Source organism: Passer montanus, unplaced genomic scaffold (genome assembly GCF_014805655.1).
Source record: "Passer montanus isolate IOZ18808 unplaced genomic scaffold, ASM1480565v1 scaffold45, whole genome shotgun sequence".
NCBI classification, from domain to species: Eukaryota; Metazoa; Chordata; class Aves; order Passeriformes; family Passeridae; genus Passer; species Passer montanus.
In genome coordinates, this window is record NW_024369373.1 from 6,763,280 (window position 1) to 6,783,896 (window position 20,617).

The 20,617-nt window shown below is 39.8% G+C and overlaps 1 protein-coding gene across 1 annotated transcript; it reads right to left on the bottom strand.

Moving 5' to 3' along the window:
• Positions 1–1,997: 1,997 nt before the first annotated feature.
• PLA2G15 (phospholipase A2 group XV) lies at positions 1,998–20,244 on the bottom strand. The gene is made up of 6 exons (XM_039721064.1): positions 20,021–20,244; positions 12,800–12,956; positions 11,323–11,441; positions 9,778–9,876; positions 9,144–9,368; positions 1,998–6,194 (listed from the first exon to the last, which is right to left on the bottom strand). Exons 1-6 carry the CDS (start codon positions 20,157–20,159, stop codon positions 5,683–5,685), a joined length of 1,251 nt encoding a protein of 416 aa, XP_039576998.1. The 5' UTR covers positions 20,160–20,244; the 3' UTR covers positions 1,998–5,682.
• Between the last annotated feature and the right edge of the window lie 373 nt (positions 20,245–20,617).

A 20,617-nucleotide genomic window follows, 5' to 3' on the forward strand; every position in this document is an offset into this window, starting at 1 on the left:
GAGGTTTCCTTTATTGTAATCTTGCCTTTTGTTTTTTATACAGGTACAAAGGCTCTGCTAGCACAGCTATAATAACAGCAGCTCCTGGCTAATCTCAACCTGCTTAGACCTGGACTAGAATCCTTTGACTACCTCAGACATAACACAATCTCAAAAATACTAATAGTGATGAAAATACTTGATCTGTAGGCAAAGTATTTTCATGCAGTCAAATTTACCATCTGTCTTGATGATTTAACTCACATAAGGTGACATTTTTAGTTATACATGGAATTGCAGCTTGGTCAATAAATCTGCCTTCCCAAAAAGGTTACTAGGTGTGAGTCAGTGGTTACAAACAAAGTGGTACAAGATTTATCCATTATTCAGCACTGCAATAAGAAAACAGAGCTGACAGTATTTGCAGCACCTTTTTTTAAATACATGATCCCTTTTGTACATCATAGTACTATACACCAATCCACTCCATGTAGTTGTGATGTCCAATTTGTGCTTTAATCTGAGCATGAAAATTGGAATGAATATCTAATTCACACCTTAGATCGTTTCACTTGAATTTGAATCAAGCTGAAGTTTCTTGCTTTTTACATCAGATAGGAAAAAAGTCCCTCCAGTAGCAGAGCCTGCGTATGTACAATTGCTTCAGGAAACATTTTGTGGATATCAAACTTAGGCCTTCATTTCCCTGCAATCCTGTATCTCTCAGGTGAAATTAACACAGATGCTATTCAACAGTACCTAAAAACCCTCTGTAACTTATATACTACTGCCCTCTACTGCATATATACATACATATATATATACACAGAAATCATTGGAACAAATTTAACATCACTATTTTTAGTAAAACATTGCATGTGAATTTCTTGCAGTTCCTGGCCTCATACTTCATTCTGGTTTTGCCCAAAAGATGCTGATTTGGGAGCTAAATATTCCACTTAACTCATCTGTGGATCTGAATGACCACAAAGGACATTAGCCTTAAATCAAAGCAAACTACTAACCTAGACCTTTAGAGGAAAGCCACAACTCAAGCAAGGGAAAGTAAAAATTTCTCAAAACTGCAATCCTATCATTAATGAAATAACTTAAGATGGCACAGCAAGATGGCATCAGACAAACTGCAGCTGTAATTTTGTTATTTGGAGGTTGCACAAGCGCTGCTCACTCCTGTGTTACATCTATAATCCAGCATCAGACCCCACACGTGTCTCTCATGGCTTTGCCTGTTATCATCCTGCCCTCCTCTTCCCTGTGCCCCCAGGCTCCCCAGCTTCTGGCAAGGACTGGCACATGGCTTCAGTGCAGGACCCTCCCCATATAACAGGGAGCTGGAAGGCCACATTGCCCTTTCTCCTGCAATCATATGGGGGTCACAAACCTTGAGGCAGGCATGGGTGAGATCTGTACTGGGACAAGATGTCCCAACAGTGCATCTAGGGCACAGAGAGGAACAGCAGTCACTAACACTCACTGGTACTACAGTCATTATCATGTCAGAAAAACCCCAGATGTTCACAGAATCACTGTCTAGCATTACAGCTTCTAAAAAGACATAATGCACTATTTCTAATTGGAAAAAGATTGTTTCATACAACTATAAAACACTATGGTCATCATGCATGGGTTTCTGGATCAGTTTGGAAACCAACACCGTAAAGGAAACTGCAGGCATTTAATACACTTAACTGAGGAACCAATTTCAAAAAAATTACCTGAGCAGAATCATAAGGCATCCGAGAACTTTTTTTTAAACACAAGAGAAGCAAATAAGATGCAAACAAAAGGAAATTGAGTAGTCTCAATCCCAAACCTCCGTAAATTCAAGAACAATTAACAGTGAACTCCAAATGTACCACAAGACAGTACATGCATTTGGGAGATTAAGCAGGAATTACTGTGAGAGACACCAATCATCTTTAGGAAAGAAAAACACCACCAAGTTTTCATTTCCTCTGTGAACTGAGACAGCACATTATTCACAACAGGAGACAATCTGTATTAGATCAACTTTATTATATTATCAAATTTGACAATAAAATATTCAAAATCTATTGAACACATTCATACACAGGAACATATAAAATGCCAGGCCTCAGAATATGTTCTGTACAAAATACTGGTTAGTGTAGAGCAGCAAAGTCACTGCCAAACATTCCCTGAATTTAAGAGGGCCTTGAACACACTGTGCTCCAAGAATTACTTTAATACCAAACATTCCTTCCTTTGGTCTGCAAATCCTTTGCAATTATTGCTTGTTATTGAAGCTTTCTGCTTTTATACAAATCACATAGTGACTCTAAACCTCTTCATAAGTACTACAATGACAGCTGAAAGCTTCTTCAGCATTTTCTATACAAGTTGCCAAAAAATAAACACATTTGGTCCTCAAGACTAGTTTTGGTTTCTGAAAATATCCTGGAAGAATAAAACAAAGTAAAAATTATTGAAAGAGACACATAATTAATGCTTTAGGTATAACAAAGATACATTAGTGAATTCAGACACTTCAGCTGTGCAGTGTGGTAAAGCACCTGAGTTAATCTTCTTATCCAAGTGCCACATTCTCAGTAAAGATTTTTGTTCAGACCTCTCTCCCCGCAGGAATGGAGACACTCAGAGCGCGGGGCTGCAGCAGGTGTGACAGCAACGCTCAGTGCTGCCCCTGCAGAGCATCTGCTCGGAGAGCAGCCACTCCTCACACAGCGCAGGGCTTCCACTTCAGCAACTGGAATAATGCATTCACTTCTCAATGAGAACTGCATCCTAACAGGCAAGAAACTGCAAATGAAAGGGCTGATGATCATTTGGGTAGGGGGAAAAAAGACCAAGAAGCTCCCACACTTTCTGGACATAAAACTCCAGCCTGCAGAGGCACCACAAGCAATCAAAGAACACCAGAGGTGCTGTGCTTGCTCTCTCACAGCACTTAGGCCTCAGGTACACACATTTCTTTACAACAGTACAACAAGGCTTTATAGTGACAAACAACAGAACAAACAAACAAAAGCCTTGAAAAACCTTCAGCTTCATTTTACCACATTAACTATCACAAGGCTTGTCTACTAACAGAAAACTGGTTTAGAAATCTTTAGGTTAAAAGATACAGCCAACTAATCTCAGAAACAGTACTAGGTTGCCAAAATTAGAAAAGAATAAAAAAGTTGTGCTTGTTTTTGTCTTTTGGGTCACAAAAAGCATATTTAAAAAGTACTAAAGAAAAAAAGAGCCAAAAAAGCAAGCACTTTTTGAATCATGTATTTTGGAACTTCAAATCACAAGAAACTCCTGCAGCTAAATTCTTGCTATGAGACTGAAAATGCTATTGATTAATGGTTTAGGATCCAAATGAATCTTACAAACATTCTCCAGATCAGGTTAAGAATTGTTTACCTACATTGTTTTCTCATTCTTCAGCCCTTGATGTCTATGTTGGTATCCTGCAATACAGCCTCCAGCTCCACTCAATCCAGTGCTTATTAACAGGCATTCTCCTTCAGCAAGAAATACAGATTGTGATTATATGTTTTCTGTAATTTATTCACATAGCCATTTATTAAAAATTTGAGTCAGACCAAGGAAGAGCTTTATCATCTTCGAGCAGTCTTGGAACACAAGCCTGAAGCTTATCCAGCTGACAAGCCCTGTATAAAATAGATCACTTGGCTAAAGGACAATTTTTGGGGTGATTTTTTGAAGGTGGGTTGGGGCCTTTTCCCCCCCTCTTTGTTGTTGTAGAGCTTCTTCTTTTGGGGGAATTGTGGTTTGTTTTTTTTTTCATTTCAGCAGTTACACATTGCAAAGGCTGTGGACAACTCAGTACTTACTCTGGAAAAGTCTAGGCAATATTGCTGCTGGACTGTAGGGCCTGGGCAAGTGAAGACAAGGTAAATGATCCATTTTAAAAATCAGGAAAATGTCTACACTCCCTCAACATAAGCACTAGGAAAAAACGCAGAGGGGGAAATAAGCCTTATTTTTTTAGGAAGTTAAAGCCTAGTAAGATAATTAGCTTGTTGATGACTCTAGTTCAATTTGTTTTGAATTAACAAGAGATTTCTGAATTAAAACTATCTCCTGGTTCCATTCTACAATAGCAAGAGTTCAAGCCCATCAGTTCAACAGATCTTACTGATATGTCTAGTGGCAGAAAACATTTTAGGCATGCTACCAAAATAGTTTAATCTTAAGAAACTGAATTTGTCTAAAGGCTAAAGTAATTAATCCTTAATAGTTTGATGAGTTTCTGCAACTCTTAAAATATTTTTCTTGGAGAACCTAGCATTTTGAAAGCATTCAAAGCTGTGCTTTTAGAAAACTAAGTGCTGTCTAACTGGGTGACTGGTTTTAAAGCAAGCAAGAGAGAATTTTTGAGTGTAACTATTTCTCTAACAGGACTTCTGTAATCATGATGGTAAATATGATGGCCTTTAGGCCAGCACTTCTGTGAAAGTCAGAGTTGAAATCACTATTTTAACATTGAGTAGAACAACACTGTAGGAAATTACAGAACTGCCTGATCAGCAATTTATAGAAACATTTAAGGAACCACGTGTCCCAACTTCTTCCAACAGCAAAAATGAAACTTGTAATCTATGGGAAATTATGTTTAGTCCTAAAGTAAAAAATTTCTTTTCAGTGGAATGCAATGTTGATCCAATCACTGCTTAGTCATGTGACTGGACCAGAGCCAAAGTATTTGATTGAGAACAAGGTTTATACTCCACACTGGCTTTCATTCCCCACTCTGTTTCAGAAGTTCACTTTTCTTTAAATGCTGCCCACCATCCATTATCATTTCCACTACAGGAGGTTGTTTTCCACCAGCACTGCAATTCTATACCTTACAGATTGTTTGCCAGTATTCAATTAGCTTTGATTGATGTGCTACTCCACGCTGCTACAGTTATTGCAAGCACCAATCACAGTTTAGCTTCATTCCCACACTGAGAAATAAAGCACAGGCTGAGAACTCCTCAGACTCCAGACTGTATGTGATCAGGGATTCTACAAGTTGATAAGCAAATAATTTTCTCTTTCCAAAATAACCCAGTAGGGCACCTAATAAAGAAGCTTCAAGTAATTTACAAATCTATCTTTTTCCCCCCCGTAGGCTGTAATAAATAAAAGTCTGGATTACAACAATGGTAGCACAGTTGCAGGCAGACCTCTTCCCTATTCTACCTAGTAGATATGCACAATTTACAAACTAATCCACTGGGAACTATGGATCAGAATACACTAGACCCTTTAAAATGCTTACTGTGTTTGCCAAATTGTTAATACCATTCCCTGGGGCATCCAAAATTGCCATCCTTCCTAGCCTTCCACTCCAAACCTGCAAAGACCACACAAAGGAACTCTGGGATCTATGACTCCATGTGGTATGTGCAAGTGGCTGCACAATCTCCAAATGAAAGTCTGTATGACCATTGGACACAAACACCAGAGGCACCAAAATGCATATTTGACAAAAGTTTCAGAATGTGAAAATACCATGAAATATAATGAACACAAATCAGAGACAAACAATCATTTAGAATACCAAGCAACTTGAAAACAACCTTTTAAAAAAGCAAAATAAATAATTCAAATATCTAAGTATCAAGGGATTAAAAGGCATTTCCCCATATTTAAGGGAAGGCATCACAGGTGAGGAAAATAACTATCAACACAAGGTTATCACAAATCAAAGAGCAGCTTTTTCACATAGGAGATAGTAGTATCATTGGACAGCATTTCAATGTGCTCGTTTCCTGAAAGCTCCAACATCACCACTTCCTGTTTTTGCCTGTCCACCCACTTTCTACATTGCAAGGCACTCTGTAAGTTCACTGTACCATCCCCATCGCTGTAGAAGATCTTGGGCTCTCTGTCAGGGAAGCTTTCGTAGTGGAAGGAGTCGGGGGTTTCCACGCCGGTGCCGTAGAGGCAGTGGATGCGCACGCCGGGCGGGGTCATGCCGTACACCAGGGGCTCCGTGTCCTGCCTCATCAGCCAGCCGTCCTCGAAGTCAATGTCCCTGTAGAACTTCCAGTAATCCCGCAGAGTGTAGTTGGCTGTGGGGGTGCTCACGAACACCTTGTCTGGAGGCCACGTGTAGTTGTAGGGAAGCATCCAGTTCGTGGAAACCGCAGATCTCTGCTGGTCTCTGATCTTGAGTGAGCTGATAACGGGGATTCTGTTGTTGTCACCTTAGGGAGAAAAGTGGAATTTCATTCTCCATAAAGCAAGACATCAATCTTAATCAACAGCAATTACTAGCACTCATGGTGAGAACATAAATAAGTTTGTCCCCTGGCTTACAGTGACAATTTGAAAAGTTTTTCCTCATTTATAATTGTCTTGTAAATTAACTTCTGCAAACTAACTTTTAATAACTTTCAAAATTTAAATATGAGTTGATGAATAACTGAAACAAATGGCTTGAACTAACACATGACTAAGTGATAATTTATATGCACCTTCCTGCATATTATAACAATTGTTCTTCCATCTTCACAAAATCAAAAGCTGCTTAATAAATACAGTGATTACTTTAAAAAAAAAAAAAGGAAAAAACCAACAAAACCCTGAGACAAACACAAGTTTATATTCCTTATTTGTTTTCATTATGACAGTGGCTGTCACACCTCAATTCTTTTGTCAGCTGAACTTTGAATTTTATTTTCCATTATTTCCAGGTGGTTACAGCATGTAACCAGGTCAACCATGTGCATGTTACAGCCTGTCCAGGTCAACTATGCCATAGAAACTGAAATGCTGCAACTGAAACCACTATTCCTGAAAAATAGACTTTGGTGCTAATTCAATTCCATGGGGTGGCACTATTGCTTCAGCAAGGAGACACAAAGCACAGTAATGCCATCTTTCGGAAGACTGTATGGAGACACTGCTAGTCTGAAATAGATAAAGAAAACTCAAATGCACATCAAGAATCACAAAGGTCCTGAAAAATGGGTCTCATGATACTGTGTGGAGTAACAACTTCACTGTGCACTCCCACCACTAAGTTGCTGAAAACTGCCAAGCAGTTTTCAGCAAGTAAAGCCCAAGTTCTGAACTGAACAATGAAAGGAATGTGTACAAGATTTATTTCCAGCAGAATAACCAAACACAGAACCTGACTATCCCAGCCTTCTCTTACAGAACTGTAACAAAGTGCTTCTCAAATCCTTTACTTTTCTCGTAAGTGAAGAAGTACAGGGTGGCCAACACCACATTTCAGTCAGCAGACACATCAAAATATTAGGAGTAAGGAACACACTGCTAACATTTCAACCTTTCAGCACATTAAAAATAGGAACAAACCACTGTGAGCTTTGTGTCTTTGCCCACTACAGCAGAATCCAGCAAAGACCATGTATAAGTAGCTGAAAGTATGACAGAAATCTCCAGAAAACAATTCCACCTGTGTACTGTTTGCCACTTTGATAACACAGCTGTGGATTTGACATGAAGCTCCTGGCATTACATATTATAAACAGGAATGGGAGCAGAAAGAATGCATTCATAGAGTGCCCCATCTTTCCTGCTGAAATGTAGTCTTTTCCATTAAGCAACAATTCTTCAGCATACTAACCCTGATAATTTTAGAAACTCTTAAATAAACTAATGCAGGCCAAGGGCTGATGGTGGTTTACTACAGATACTTGAGACAGAAACAGCTTAAACCTGTACATTCTGATATTATGTTTGCCCATGTAACTTTCCCACACGATTCTTAAATTTCTGCTCCAAAACATGGAAGTTTAGTACAACAGATACACAGATTGAAATATGACTGACTACATTTTAGTAGAAATTTAGCTATTCATTATGCATTGGTAGAATTAGCCCCTTTGCTTAAGATGCATTATAAAGTGTAGACAAGGTATGAAGCCTTGTCTACACTTTATAAACAAAAGTTTAATCCAACAGATATGGGACTATGAAATATAATGGTGTAATTTTATGAGGGTGATATTAACATTGTTCACTTCTTGCCATTTCTGTAGCAAGCAAAGAGATGCATTATAAAGTGTAGACATGGTATAAAGCACTAGAGTTTAATCCAACAGAGATATGGGACTCTGGAATGTAACTGTGTAATTTTATAAGGGTGATATTAACATTGTTCACTTCTTGCCATTTCTGCAGCAAGCAAATATGTCAGACAAAACCTGGGGGAAGAGGAAAATAAATTTTTACAGTGACATTTCAACAGCTTTAACAGTGTGTAAATTGGGTGTTTGTACTGAGTCAAGTTTTCTAATTAGTAATGGAGTAGTGCACTACTGTTCAGAATCAAATGCCTTTGCTAAGCAAAGTATTCTTTGTTCTGTCCATGCATGGCTGACTCTTGTTGTGTTTTGCATTTTGATGAAGTCCAATTTTTGATGTCAGCTTTGATTAGGAAGAAGATAGTGGATATCCAAAGCTAACAAGTCAGAAACAAGCTACAAAACCAAGCCCAAAACATTGAGAACTGAATGTCAAAGCACATGATGTAATTATGGTATCACATGATGGGTAAGTGAAGATTTTCCATCAGTCATTTTCAGTTACTTAGTGAAGTACATTATGCTGCTTTAATTTTTTTGTTTTGTTTTTTAGTCTCTGGCATATCCAGTGTGCTAAACCCAAGACCTCAAAGATTCACTTTCCTAATCTGCAGTTATAATTTTCACCTGACATTTACACTGTTGGCACCAGTTCCCCAATATCTCTACAAATTTCCTTTAATGTTAACCTCAAGCAGCTGTCTGATCTTTAATCAAAGGAAACTACTGAATGCTCTGGAGTCCTTGGTAGCTTTGCCATACTGAACAGAGAGCAGTCAGGCTGGTGGCAGAAGGGACAGAAAGGGAAGGCATCAGGCCAAACAGCAGACAACACAACAATCTGCTGAAAAGAGGTCAGGAGAGGTCAAGAAGGGAAGAAAGCTCCTGGTTACAGGATGTGGGAAATCTCAGTCCACCCCCACAAATGTGAAAGATAACAGTTGGGTTGCAAGGCTTGAAACATCAAGTGGTTGTCACTTACAAAAAAGTATTTTTCCCTTCATGGTGCCTTGAACTCTCATCCTGCAGTCCTACAGTCAACAGTCTGGTTAGCACTGTGCACTACACACACAGCACAGGGCAAAGCCTCAAATTACCTACCTGAAGCCAGCACACGGAGAGTTTTAGCCACTCCCCCCCAGGGAGCACCTAATGACACATAATCCTTGATGTACTTGTCCTTCCAATCCTGGGACTGGCGGTTCAGGAAGTAGAGGGTGTACATATTGCCCATGCTGTGGGCAATCAGGACAACAGGGCTTCCATACTGCTCATACAGCAACTCTATCATCTTGCGAAGTGCCACAAAATAGTCTTCATTCTCATCTAAAATACACAGATTGCACAGTGATAGTTATTAATCTGTGAATGCTGAGCTTTAAAAAAATAACTTTTAAATAATGGTGTTGAACTGTTTGCAGAATTAATAATGCAGACCTTAGAAATTCCAGTATTGAATGAGGGGTGGGAGTTTTATGTGGACATACTTTGCTGAAATGGGTTTTTTCTGTTGTTTTGCTCTGGTTTTAAGCAAGTTTTAAGTAGCAAGTTGTTTAACGAAGAAAAAAAACCAAAACCACAACACCGAGGTTGCATTTGCATCCAGGAGTACCCAGGCCCCAAGAACTGAACAAAATTAAGTATTTAGATTGTAAAGGATGGGAGAAGTGATTCAATACAATATTTTCTGGCTAGGAGAGTCATAATTTTATTAAAGTAACAGTATATTATTTACTTGGTGCCTTTCTCCAGTCATAAGGCGCTCCTCTTATATCTTCATCACGTTTGTAGCCCCAATCTACTAAACTCTGCACCAACATATAAAAGTAACTTCCTGTAAATATCAGATAAGAGAGAAACAGAAGAGTAACAAGGTTAGCGTGAGAAGCAGCTGTCAGCCACTACTGCAAAACAAAGTTCCAGAGGCATTATCTCTGACATCATACACACACATAAAACCTGCAGTTTGCCTTTAATAACCAAGAAAGCTGCATGCATATTAAACAAAATGAGTTATGCTCACTATCCCCCAAAAATGAGAGAATATCACCATTAAAACTTCTTACTAGATGGCTGACCTCTCAAGCATTTTGGCAGCCAAATGTAGTATAGGCACAGTGGATAAATTTTACTCAGAGTAAAGTTTACCCTTGAACTGCAACATAACAATTTCTGAGGGGTTTTCTTCAGAGTCATAGCTTTTGTTGATCACAAATTAACAACAGGTAGGGAGTAACAGTTGGCCTGGACTTCAACATTTATTCTTGAAAACAAATGCTTATTATATACCCTAGGGCAGAACTCCAGAAACTACCTCAAAACTATTCTTTTATCTCTGGGGTAGTGGACTAAGACTTAAGTAACCGACCATAAAGCTTTAATAGCAAAAAAGGAAACAGTTACAGACTGCATATTGAAAGGTGTTACTTAATACAAGGTTTGACACATGGGATTTAAGTATTACCATGACTAAATGCATCCAGTAACAATGTCAGAGCAGTCTACTGAACAGAGCCATATTTAAGTTTTTGAGAGAACCTCACTTGAATGTTTACCATACTGTCCCTCAAGTGGAGAATTTAATCATAGCCTTGTTCTAGGTGTAAGAGTGATGTAGTGCAGACAATTAAGCACATCACTACCCTTAAAGAACAGATCCATGTTATGAAGCATGTGAAGCTCAGTCCATTACTGTCTATTCAATTCCTCCAGTCTTCAGCCACAGTGAACAACTCACAAAAGCTTATCAAACTCTGAAACATGACTTCCACAAAAGCACCAAATAAAAAACCCTGCAAACACGTTAATGCAGAAATCTTTTGCAGCACAAATGCAATTATATAATTACTCTGAGACCAGCAAAATACAAGGAGCTACACATTGTGGTACCATATCTCCCAATCCAATTAACCCACTCCTAAGGCCAAAGAACATTTTACTCAGAACTTGTGCTTTTATTTCAGTTTTGCTTGTCAAGCTTCTGTCACAGAATTTTCTACTCAACCCATCTCATTTTCAGAAAGCATCTGTCCTCAATATGCCTACTCAGATTTCATCCACCAAAGTTAGATTTGACACAACACTAAATAACACGGAATCTTCCTGTCTCAATCTATCAGGCCATGCAACAAATGAAACAATACAATGGAATGCAAACTCTTAAAAGCCAAGAGAGCTCACAGAACTGTAATTTGAAATCACATTTCAGAAGCTTGTTGCATAAAGGCAAACTAGAAAAACCTCCAAGTGACAAAGCACTCCAGACACAGCTTGTACATACCAACGCTCCTTTTACTTGGGTCAAGAAATTCCAAGGAAAACGTCTGCCCAAACCCTGGCACTCTGATATCCACTCCATCTGGTGGCTCTGTAATCTTACTTGTTCGATTATACACCAGCCTGGGGAGGAGGGGAAGGAAAATAAAAAAAACCCATGAAACATGTTTTATTGCCACATGACAACCCTCAATTACACTGGGTCTTACATTCTGAGTGCAGTACAAGAACTTTAAGTGCTGTTACTCAGAAGGAGGAAAAACCCAACCCAAGCAGACATGATCAGAGTACTCTCATGGCTAAGGGATTATACAGTGCAAACAATTACTTTAATTACTCCACTGCTTCATGGTGCAGAATCTAAGACCTTTTTATCTCTGTAAAACTGAGCATATGGAAGTGTGACTGAACTTCATCTTTGATATCAGCTACTTTATATAGTTCTATACCATTTGACTATGCATCAAGCCACAAAATGGAAAAACTTATAAAGGGCAGAAGAATGTGGCAATAGGACAGAAAATACCTATTAAATCAGACATAAAAATATTAACCTACCTAAAATAATTAATTTCTCTTTAACTAGAAACATCCATGCCAGCATAAGGAAATACTTTATTTCCTGATTAATGACAACTGGCACCTCAGGAAATATACTGAGGTATTGAGTAAGTAAATACTTTTCAAATCAACTTAGGATGTGAAGAATCTGGAGCATTGAGTCAGGAGTTTATTTCTTTAATCACCCCTATTATTACAGTTGGGGGTTGGTTTGTTTTTAGTATCATATCAATATAATTTCCATTTCTGAATGCAAGTTTTTGCCCCTAGATGGAGTCTAAGAATCTAAACCAACACACAAAAATCTCTCCAATCCATAAGGCACAGGGCAAAATAAAGCAGACTGCTTTACAACAGCTCAGTCCATTCATAAAAGAGCAACATGCCATCACTATAGTTTTTAATTGCACCAGATAATTATTTCTTGTTTTCATACATATATTTATATTATTTTTACAGGAATACTAATAAAGCAGATCAAGTTATGAAATAGCCCAAAAGCTTTAAATTGGGCAATTTTTAAAACCAAAATATTTCAGATGGAACTTCCTGTGCATCAGTTTCTGCCCATTTCCCCTTGTCCTACTGCTTGGCAAAAAAAAAAAAAAAAAAAAAGAGCACAAAACCTCCTCCTTGAGATAAGTCACAGAGGTGTCTAACAAGTGCTCAAACCAACACTGAGTCACTGGTAGAAGAGAAAGTGGAAGGAAGCAAGAGAGGCTCTGCTTCTCATCAGCAATTACAGCTACTTCAGAGGAAACAGAGCTACATCTTCAGACCCCTCCTGTTAGCCTACCCAGCAGAATTCCAAGTCATTCCTCTCACTGGTCTTGAATCAGAAAAGGAATTTAAATGCAGCCATTCTGCACATCAGCCTATGGAAAGGATGTACTAGCAAAGAGCAACATTTCTGCTCTTACCTGATATTATCAATCCAGCAGTCAATGATGACAGGCAGAAGCAATTCTAGATTCAGCCAGAGTGTAAAATAACTGTCTGTCTTCTTAGAGCAGAGATAGTGCACCACTGATGGCTTATCTAACTTTGCTTCCAACTGATTACCTAAGTCTCCTGGAACTGAAAAATATAAAGATGAGAGAGAGATATAAAAAGGAGACATTTAATTAAAGCATATAACATTTTCTATTGCAGTATACACAGCTAAATACTGCAGCCCTTATGTGCATTATCACTGCAACCAGAGACACCATCAGGTTTTGTAATTTTCCATCGGGAAAAAAATACTACATAGAAGAAGGTACTACATACATACTTCCACTGAAAATATTTCTATATTTTCAAAGCTCATTACCTGAAAAACCAACATGTAGAATGATTCTGGATGAACAGCTCCTAGCTTCAAAGAGCAGACTATAAAGGAGCGTGCATGGGTATGAAAAAAAAAAAGATTGCCTAGGACATTACCACTTATCTGTGTTTTCAAGTACAAACTGAATCTTTCTGAAAGAACTTTTTTCCCAGAGCATCACAACTTTGTTCTCTTTAAACAGTTGCCTGCAAACTATCAACCTGACATTAGAAACATAAAAAGTATTGATTTATAACAATTTCCAGCACCAAGTTTTCAGAGAAACTTCTAACATTCTCTTATGTTTAGCCATTTTTCCTCAAGAACCAGAAGACAAAAACATTTCAGTAACTGAAAAGTTTTTCAATACTAGGAAAAATTTAGAACTTAGGCACATCTTAAGGGCTCCCTCCAATCCTTTCAGGTCCACAAAGCCCCCTTTTTAGGGTGTGCTTGTCAAGGTTTAGTTTTGAAGTTTTTTAATGCAGGTCTACCCATACATTTGTTTCCCCCTATGCTCCAGTAAACTGTGCAATCAAATCAGTTTGAGTTCTACCACACATTGATACTTAGCAATGGTTTAAGGAAAGAGATAATATCATTTAGCACAATGCCTAATTTAACTGGAAAACTAGATGTGCTTTTAGGAAAAAAAAGTTATTGCAGAACTGAAAAAGGCCTGAAAAAAACTGAAAAACTTCAGATAACCACACTCTCACAACCTCCAACCACAGCAGGTTATGCCCGACCATGAGATGTACCTCAGGATTTCTTTATTAACTACCTCTACTTTCTCATTAGGTTTTTAGGAGCTTTATTTTTGTCACCTGAAGTGAAACGTTAAAAGGCCCAGTAGCTGACCATGGTTTATTTTAGGTCATATTTCAAGGACTCTGATATACTTGAAAGCATAGTAAGGGAGATTACACCATTGCATCACACCCCAGAAAGAGTTTACTGAAGTTCAGTCTTGTAACCTCACAAAATCCTGCTTAGTAATTGCTTAGAAAGCTAAGGCAACAACTTGTTCCAGTCTCGTGCCTCTGCTGTATCAGTGCTTTTAATTGGAAGGGGAACAGAACGTAATTCTATTTATATCAATCTTTCATGACTGCCCAGTTTCTGCAGGAGACCCGCCAAGGACAGAACAGGTTGATTTTGTCTTCAGTTTCAATGCAAAACAAAGAAGAGTGACATTTTGTTCTAGCCTGGAATCTCACTTCCTTGGGTAAAAATAAAGTTCTTCCAGCAAAGATACCCTTCAAAGACTTAGACAAACACCTGGGGTACCAGAGTTTGGAGAACTTGCTGAGGTTTCCAAACTGCACTCAATCAATCACAAGCAGTCCTGCTCAGAGTAGGGAAAACTCACAGCTGAAGAAGCTTCAGATTATAATCAAGATACATCTATCAACAAAGCACTGAAAGCAGGAAACTCTACAAAGTCTCACTTGGACTTAATGGAATGATCTTAGATTAACTGCAACTTTCATTTAGTTAAGATATTTTATCTTCAAGCTTCTGGAGGACAGAGGCTCTGCTCCTGTGTCCAGTTCAGGACACAAGATGAGAAACATGACATACAGATTTTACTCAAGGGATGATAAGGAACAAGATGAAAAATGGCAATTTTTTTCAATTCTAAACAAAAGATAAAGCACAAGTTCTACCTGTGCAAAGATAAATACTGTAGCTAAAAAAGAAATTCTGATGTACAAGTATGATACCTGTTTGTTTGTAAAGCAGGGATTAAGAAAAATGTTTTTGTCATGTTTACATTTCCATATTAACAGAGAAGTTGTTAATCACTATCACTCACACCTTAGAGCTTTTTTATTTTCTAAAGTATACTTTGCAAACTGAAGATGTTTCGAATCTATAGGAAACAAAATACAGATATTTGGTTTTGAGATTATGGAAAAAAAACATGCAAGATCTTCAGCCCTCAACCCAACCAGTTTAACAGTGTTAATGATTTACATTTTGGCTGGAAAACTACTTAGTGGTTTTTTATAAGTAACAGGTTAAAAAATATCACACTGAAGATTAATTCTGTAGGTTAAGGATGTAGCTTTCTAAATTTTCTATTGTAGAATTTGAAAGCAGTAGAAAAACATTTTTCCCTTTGCTTTCAGACCATATGGAGGATGGACCTGCAGGCAGAGTATTCTGCATGCAATTTTTCTCCTCATCCTCTCATCTACCAATACCTGCAGTTTCTAAACCTTTCTGCTGGAAATATTAAAGAGAGCTCTTTAAAGTTCTAAAAGTTGTTTTTAAAGCCTGCACACTGACCCCAAAATAACTTGTTTGTGAAGTTCTGCAAAATACATCAGCACCAGTTAAGACCGGATGTCCAAGACAAGATCTTCAGCAGTACCCTGCTTCCCTAATTTGCAGCTGTGTAATTCCTCTGTTGATTTCAGAACTGCAACATTTGGAAATTAGATTTCTTATTCAGCAGAAAAAAAAAGAGTTTCCATAAGATTTCGTGTTCTATCAGTTCTAGCACATCCTCCTTTTTCACAAAGAGGCTAATCCCAACAAAACTCACTCTAATACACCAATAAGCCAAATTCACTTCCAATATTCATAGTATCCTTGGCTAATTTTTTGGTCTCATATGCCCTGAAAAAACTAGTAGATCTCCCTCTGGGATGTGTTTTTATATGATTAAACCGTATAGAAAAGCACATTGAGAAATATCATAGAGTTTAAGAGAGGTAACAGACTGTGAATTGCAGTAATTAGCTTTAGGATACATTCCTACTCTTGCCTATCACTATCCTTAAGCCTTAATGACAGATTCACAGTTCCCACCAAGAGACAATGAGCAAATTGCACCCTAAAAGGGACTTGCATTAAGACTGCTCAGGTAAGAAAAAAGATCATTCAACAAATGTCCAAATATGAGGATCCTAAGGGAAAAAAAAAGCATCTATTTAACAACAGGGTGGGGAGGCAGGATATTTTTTTCATATCAGGAAAAAGAAAAAAAAAGAGGGGCAGCAGTTGGTATATTTTTACTACTTTTATCTGAAATGCAAATGCCTTTGTGTATTTACCAACTATTGCAACTTTTTAACCAGTATTATTTCCTCAAATAACTGTCACCTTTTTGGTTCTATAAATTAGTCTTCCTTCAAAATGAAGCAACTTTCCAGGAAAATTAATTTTAAACTCTGACTACAAGTCTCTAAGAACATCTTGAAGCAGCTCATAGACTCCATGGACTGCCACAGAAAAGGCCTTGTTTAAAATTAGGAACAAGAAAGCAAACAACGTCTCACATGATACTTCCAGATACCTTGGATCACATGAGGCATAAACATTTAAATCACTCCTGACATCTAGCCAGCTGACCATACAAACATACACAGCTCAATTAGCAGTCAGCAGGAATTCACAGGCACAGCTCCTTTGCATGTAAATCAATTATTAACAAACTTCATTTAGGTGTCTTTCTAGAAAACTTTAGCCAAGTACCTAACAAATTGTTTGCAGAAGGTATCAGAACATTGATATAGTTATTGTGTTGAGTCAGCTCTAAAAGGTAAAGAGTTCAGTGCATCTGACACTGATCTTATAAGGATGGGTTACCAGCTCCAAAAATGCCTAAGACACAAGACAGTATGCAGTGATTATTGATGCTCTATATGAGAGAATGAAGGAGGAAGAACAGCCACAAAAACTGCTTGAAACCAGCATTAAAGACAAGCCTGCTGAACATCACCGAACTCATAAGAGAAGTGTAAAAAATTATAGTTCATCTAAATATAAAGCAGATATGCAGACGTAATTGCACAGAATATATGAAATATACATTTTTAGTAGATATTTAGTAGAACAGAAGCATTCAGTGGGTTATTTTGGTTCTTAAAGGAGATTTTTCTGTATAATTACATCATCCTGGCTAAATGGAAAACACTTTAAAAAGGCATAAAAGCAAATCAGTGTCATAATTAGTTTCCTTTTTCCCCAAAACACTTGGGAAAGGAAACTGAGATGATCACCTTAGGTCTTAATGAGAATTGTGTCTTATATCAGGCTCTGCAAATAAGGTTTTGACTTTCACCTTCTTCTTTGATCGTTGTATGAATGCTCGTCAATGCTTTTTTATTTAAATCTCAGAAAACAGAGCAATTGCACTGCAGTATTTTGCTGTCAGCTACTACCCATGGCAATTTGGTCCCTGGTGTTGCTCCCTTGGTATGAACGAACACGAGCTCCAGGCAGAGCAGCTCCTGCTCCGAAGGCACCTGGAGGATGCACAGACCAGGTTAAAAACAACCTAACCCAAGCCACGTGGTGCCACTCTCCACATTCCTTGTGCCAGCTCCTCCATTAAAGTAATTCAACTACAAAATTAATCACTTCTTCCTCATCAGGTTATTTCCTCATGCTTTAGCAAGACAAAGGACTCCACAAAGTGGCCAGCAAACAGGTACAAGGAAAGCTGGGTGAGCACTAATGAGCTGCTAGACTGGCACAGAACCACCTTTCACCTGAGCCAGCTGGGGCTCTCCAAATCTGAGCTGCTGCCATCAAACTGTGGCCAAGAGTTACAAGGCTGTCTTCGTGCAGCTCAGCTGTTTTCAGATGTGACGTTCCTCGAAGCAGCAGTTTTGTCAGTACCTGGGCAGCAGAACAGAAGTTACCCATATATGAGCAACACTCCATATTTTGCAAGATTCTGCTCTAGTTCCCCTCTGTTACTTGGGTAAGCATAGATTGCAACTGCAGAGCAGTTCATTACACAAAAGGTTTGAAAGCAATCTACACTGGGTCTTGTGACCACCCCTGGTCCAAAACATTTCTGAAGGGATCACTGTGTTGACAACATTCCTTTAAACAGCATTTCTTTTTTCTTTATTCCTTAAGATCAGGTGGCCAACTTGCCACACACAGTATGACCAAACTTATTCCCCTTTCTACTGAGGCATGTTAACCTCCAAACAGATAAGACTGCTTTGATCATGAGAACCTGTTTACTATAAGATGAAAATTTATTTTAAAACTGAACTTATATGAGAAATTAGGAGTCTAAATACCAGTCTGATAAATCAGGAGGATCAACTCTGTATTCCCACCTTGTATGGGCTCCAAATTAATCTCAAGCTGTCTCAAGCTTGTATAATGCAGCCTTACACCTCTGAATCTTTGTCATTTGTGTATCCAGGTGATGTGGGTTTTCTCCCTTCCCCCAAACACCTGTGTTAAGCCAGCACTTAGAATGCTTCCCTAAATTATTCCCATAAGCCCTTCCATCATCCTCATAATAGCAATTCCTAAAAAGCTTATTTTAACATGTCACACGCACAAGAAGGATGAGGCCTGGGCAGCAAAAAAATCCAGCAAATTTTAAAATGCAGAGACTGACTAGAACACTGAGAGACACAATTCTGCAGCATTTGATGAAAATTCACTGTAACAGCAAGAAAGCCTGTTGTAAAGCACTCTGGATGAACGTGTGCTCAGCCACACAGTATTTACCAGAATGTCTCTCCAGGAAATGTAGGTCAGCCACAGTTCTTAAAACCATCCTTAGGGAACACATATACTTACAGTAGATCCATCAGTAGTAAATCCACACTCCTACAGTCAGTAACCCTTTCTGCCATTTGCTTTTAAATCTTTGATTCCTTCCCAGATAGAGTTCAATATTGGATCAGCAAGTAAAACGTCTCTACCACAAGGAAGCCTGCACTGGAGCAAGTGCCAAGGCCTATTGCTACATCCAGCACTACAGAGTGGAAAGATGGCATAAAAGATTGCTTCTAGCCTTCCCAGACAGAATTCAAAGAATTCTTCCTGCTTCAACTCCTGCCTTTCTGCAGTTTCTACTTCCAAACCACAGCCTGCCAGTTCAGAGGCCATTTAAGAGCTGTGGATTTGTACACACTGTACCCTGAGATAATAAGAACATGTTTTAATATGCTCTGGTACAGTTTGCCCCTCTAAGTCAGAAGTTTGTAACAGTAGTAACAAAGTCACCGTCAGAGCCTAAATTATTATCAAGAAACTGAGACTGAACTGAACAAAATGCACTTTTCCAATCTTCCCAGTTTTTCTTCCCCAGTGACCATCAAGATTAATATCAGAGCCTAAATTATTATCAAGAAATTGAGACTGAACTGAACAACATGCCACTTTTCCAATCTTCCCAGTTTTTCTTCCCCAGTGACCATCAAGATTAATCAACAATGAGAACACCCAGCATGCTGAATATATCCACAGAACTGACCGGCTGACATTGCTGTCACCAAACGCACCTGCTGTCTCAGAATGCTTAAGAATTACAGTTTCAGTAGACAAGTTATTGAAACACTTAAAATTTATTTACATCTTATTACCAATGGATACAAAAAGCAACTAACAAATATTGCTTAATAACTAGCATATTAATATTATCTGCATACTCATTACAAACTATTTTGTGTTAACAGGTGAAACCACAGGCCAGTAACAAATTCTTGTTTTTCATTTTACATGATCAAGTGACTATTTTTTTTCTTTTTTTTTATTTGGCAATTCAACTCCTCCTTCCACATCTGATTCCAACCTCTTTCACGAAAGGTTCATAGAGGGGAAAGACTTAAGCAGGGATGCTCTGGTGTTACTTAATGAGCTCGAAGCGCGTTAAAGCGAGCCTTGTCTGTCCCCCGGCCGCTGCCAGGCCAAGGCAGCCCCAGCGCGGACCTCCCGCGGCCGGGCCGGGCTGCCAGCGCCGGGGCAGCTGCGGAGCCGCCGCTCGGTGCGGGCTCCGCGCCCCCCGTGCCCCGGGCACTGCCGCGGCCCCGCAGCGCCCGCCCCGCCGCCCCCCGGCTCTTACCCAGCACCACGGGCGGCCCCGCGGGCCGGCGGCGCGGCGCGCTCCGGCCGCCGGGGCACAGCAGCAGCAGCAGGAGGAGGCTGAGGAAGGAGCTCCGTCCGGAGCGCGGGAGGAGCCTGGCGCCAGCCGGTAGGAACATCGCCCCTGCGCATAACCCCGGGGCCAGGAGCCGCCACCGCTGCGCCGGGGCTGCCGCGGCCCGGCCGGAGTGCGGCCCCGCCGCCCGGCACGGCCAGAAAAGGGCCCGCCCCCGCCCGCGTCACCGCCGAGCGCGGCGGGCCCGGGCGGCCGCAGCTCGGCCCCGGCTGTGAGAACTCGATCGTGCCGCGGAAAGCCCTGTCAGTGTGGCCGCCCCGGCTGTGGGAGCTCCATCCCCCCTCGGAAAGCCCTGTCAGTGTGGCCGCCCCGGCTGTGGGAGCTCGGTCCTGTCAGTGTGGCTCGGTCCCTGTCAGTGTGGCGGCCCCGGCCGTGGGAGCTCGGTCCCTGTCAGTGTGAGAGCTCGGTCCTGTCAGTGTGGCGGCCCCGGCCGTGGGAGCTCGGTCCCTGTCAGTGTGGTGGCCCCGGCTGTGGGAGCTCGTTCCTGTCAGTGTGGCGGCC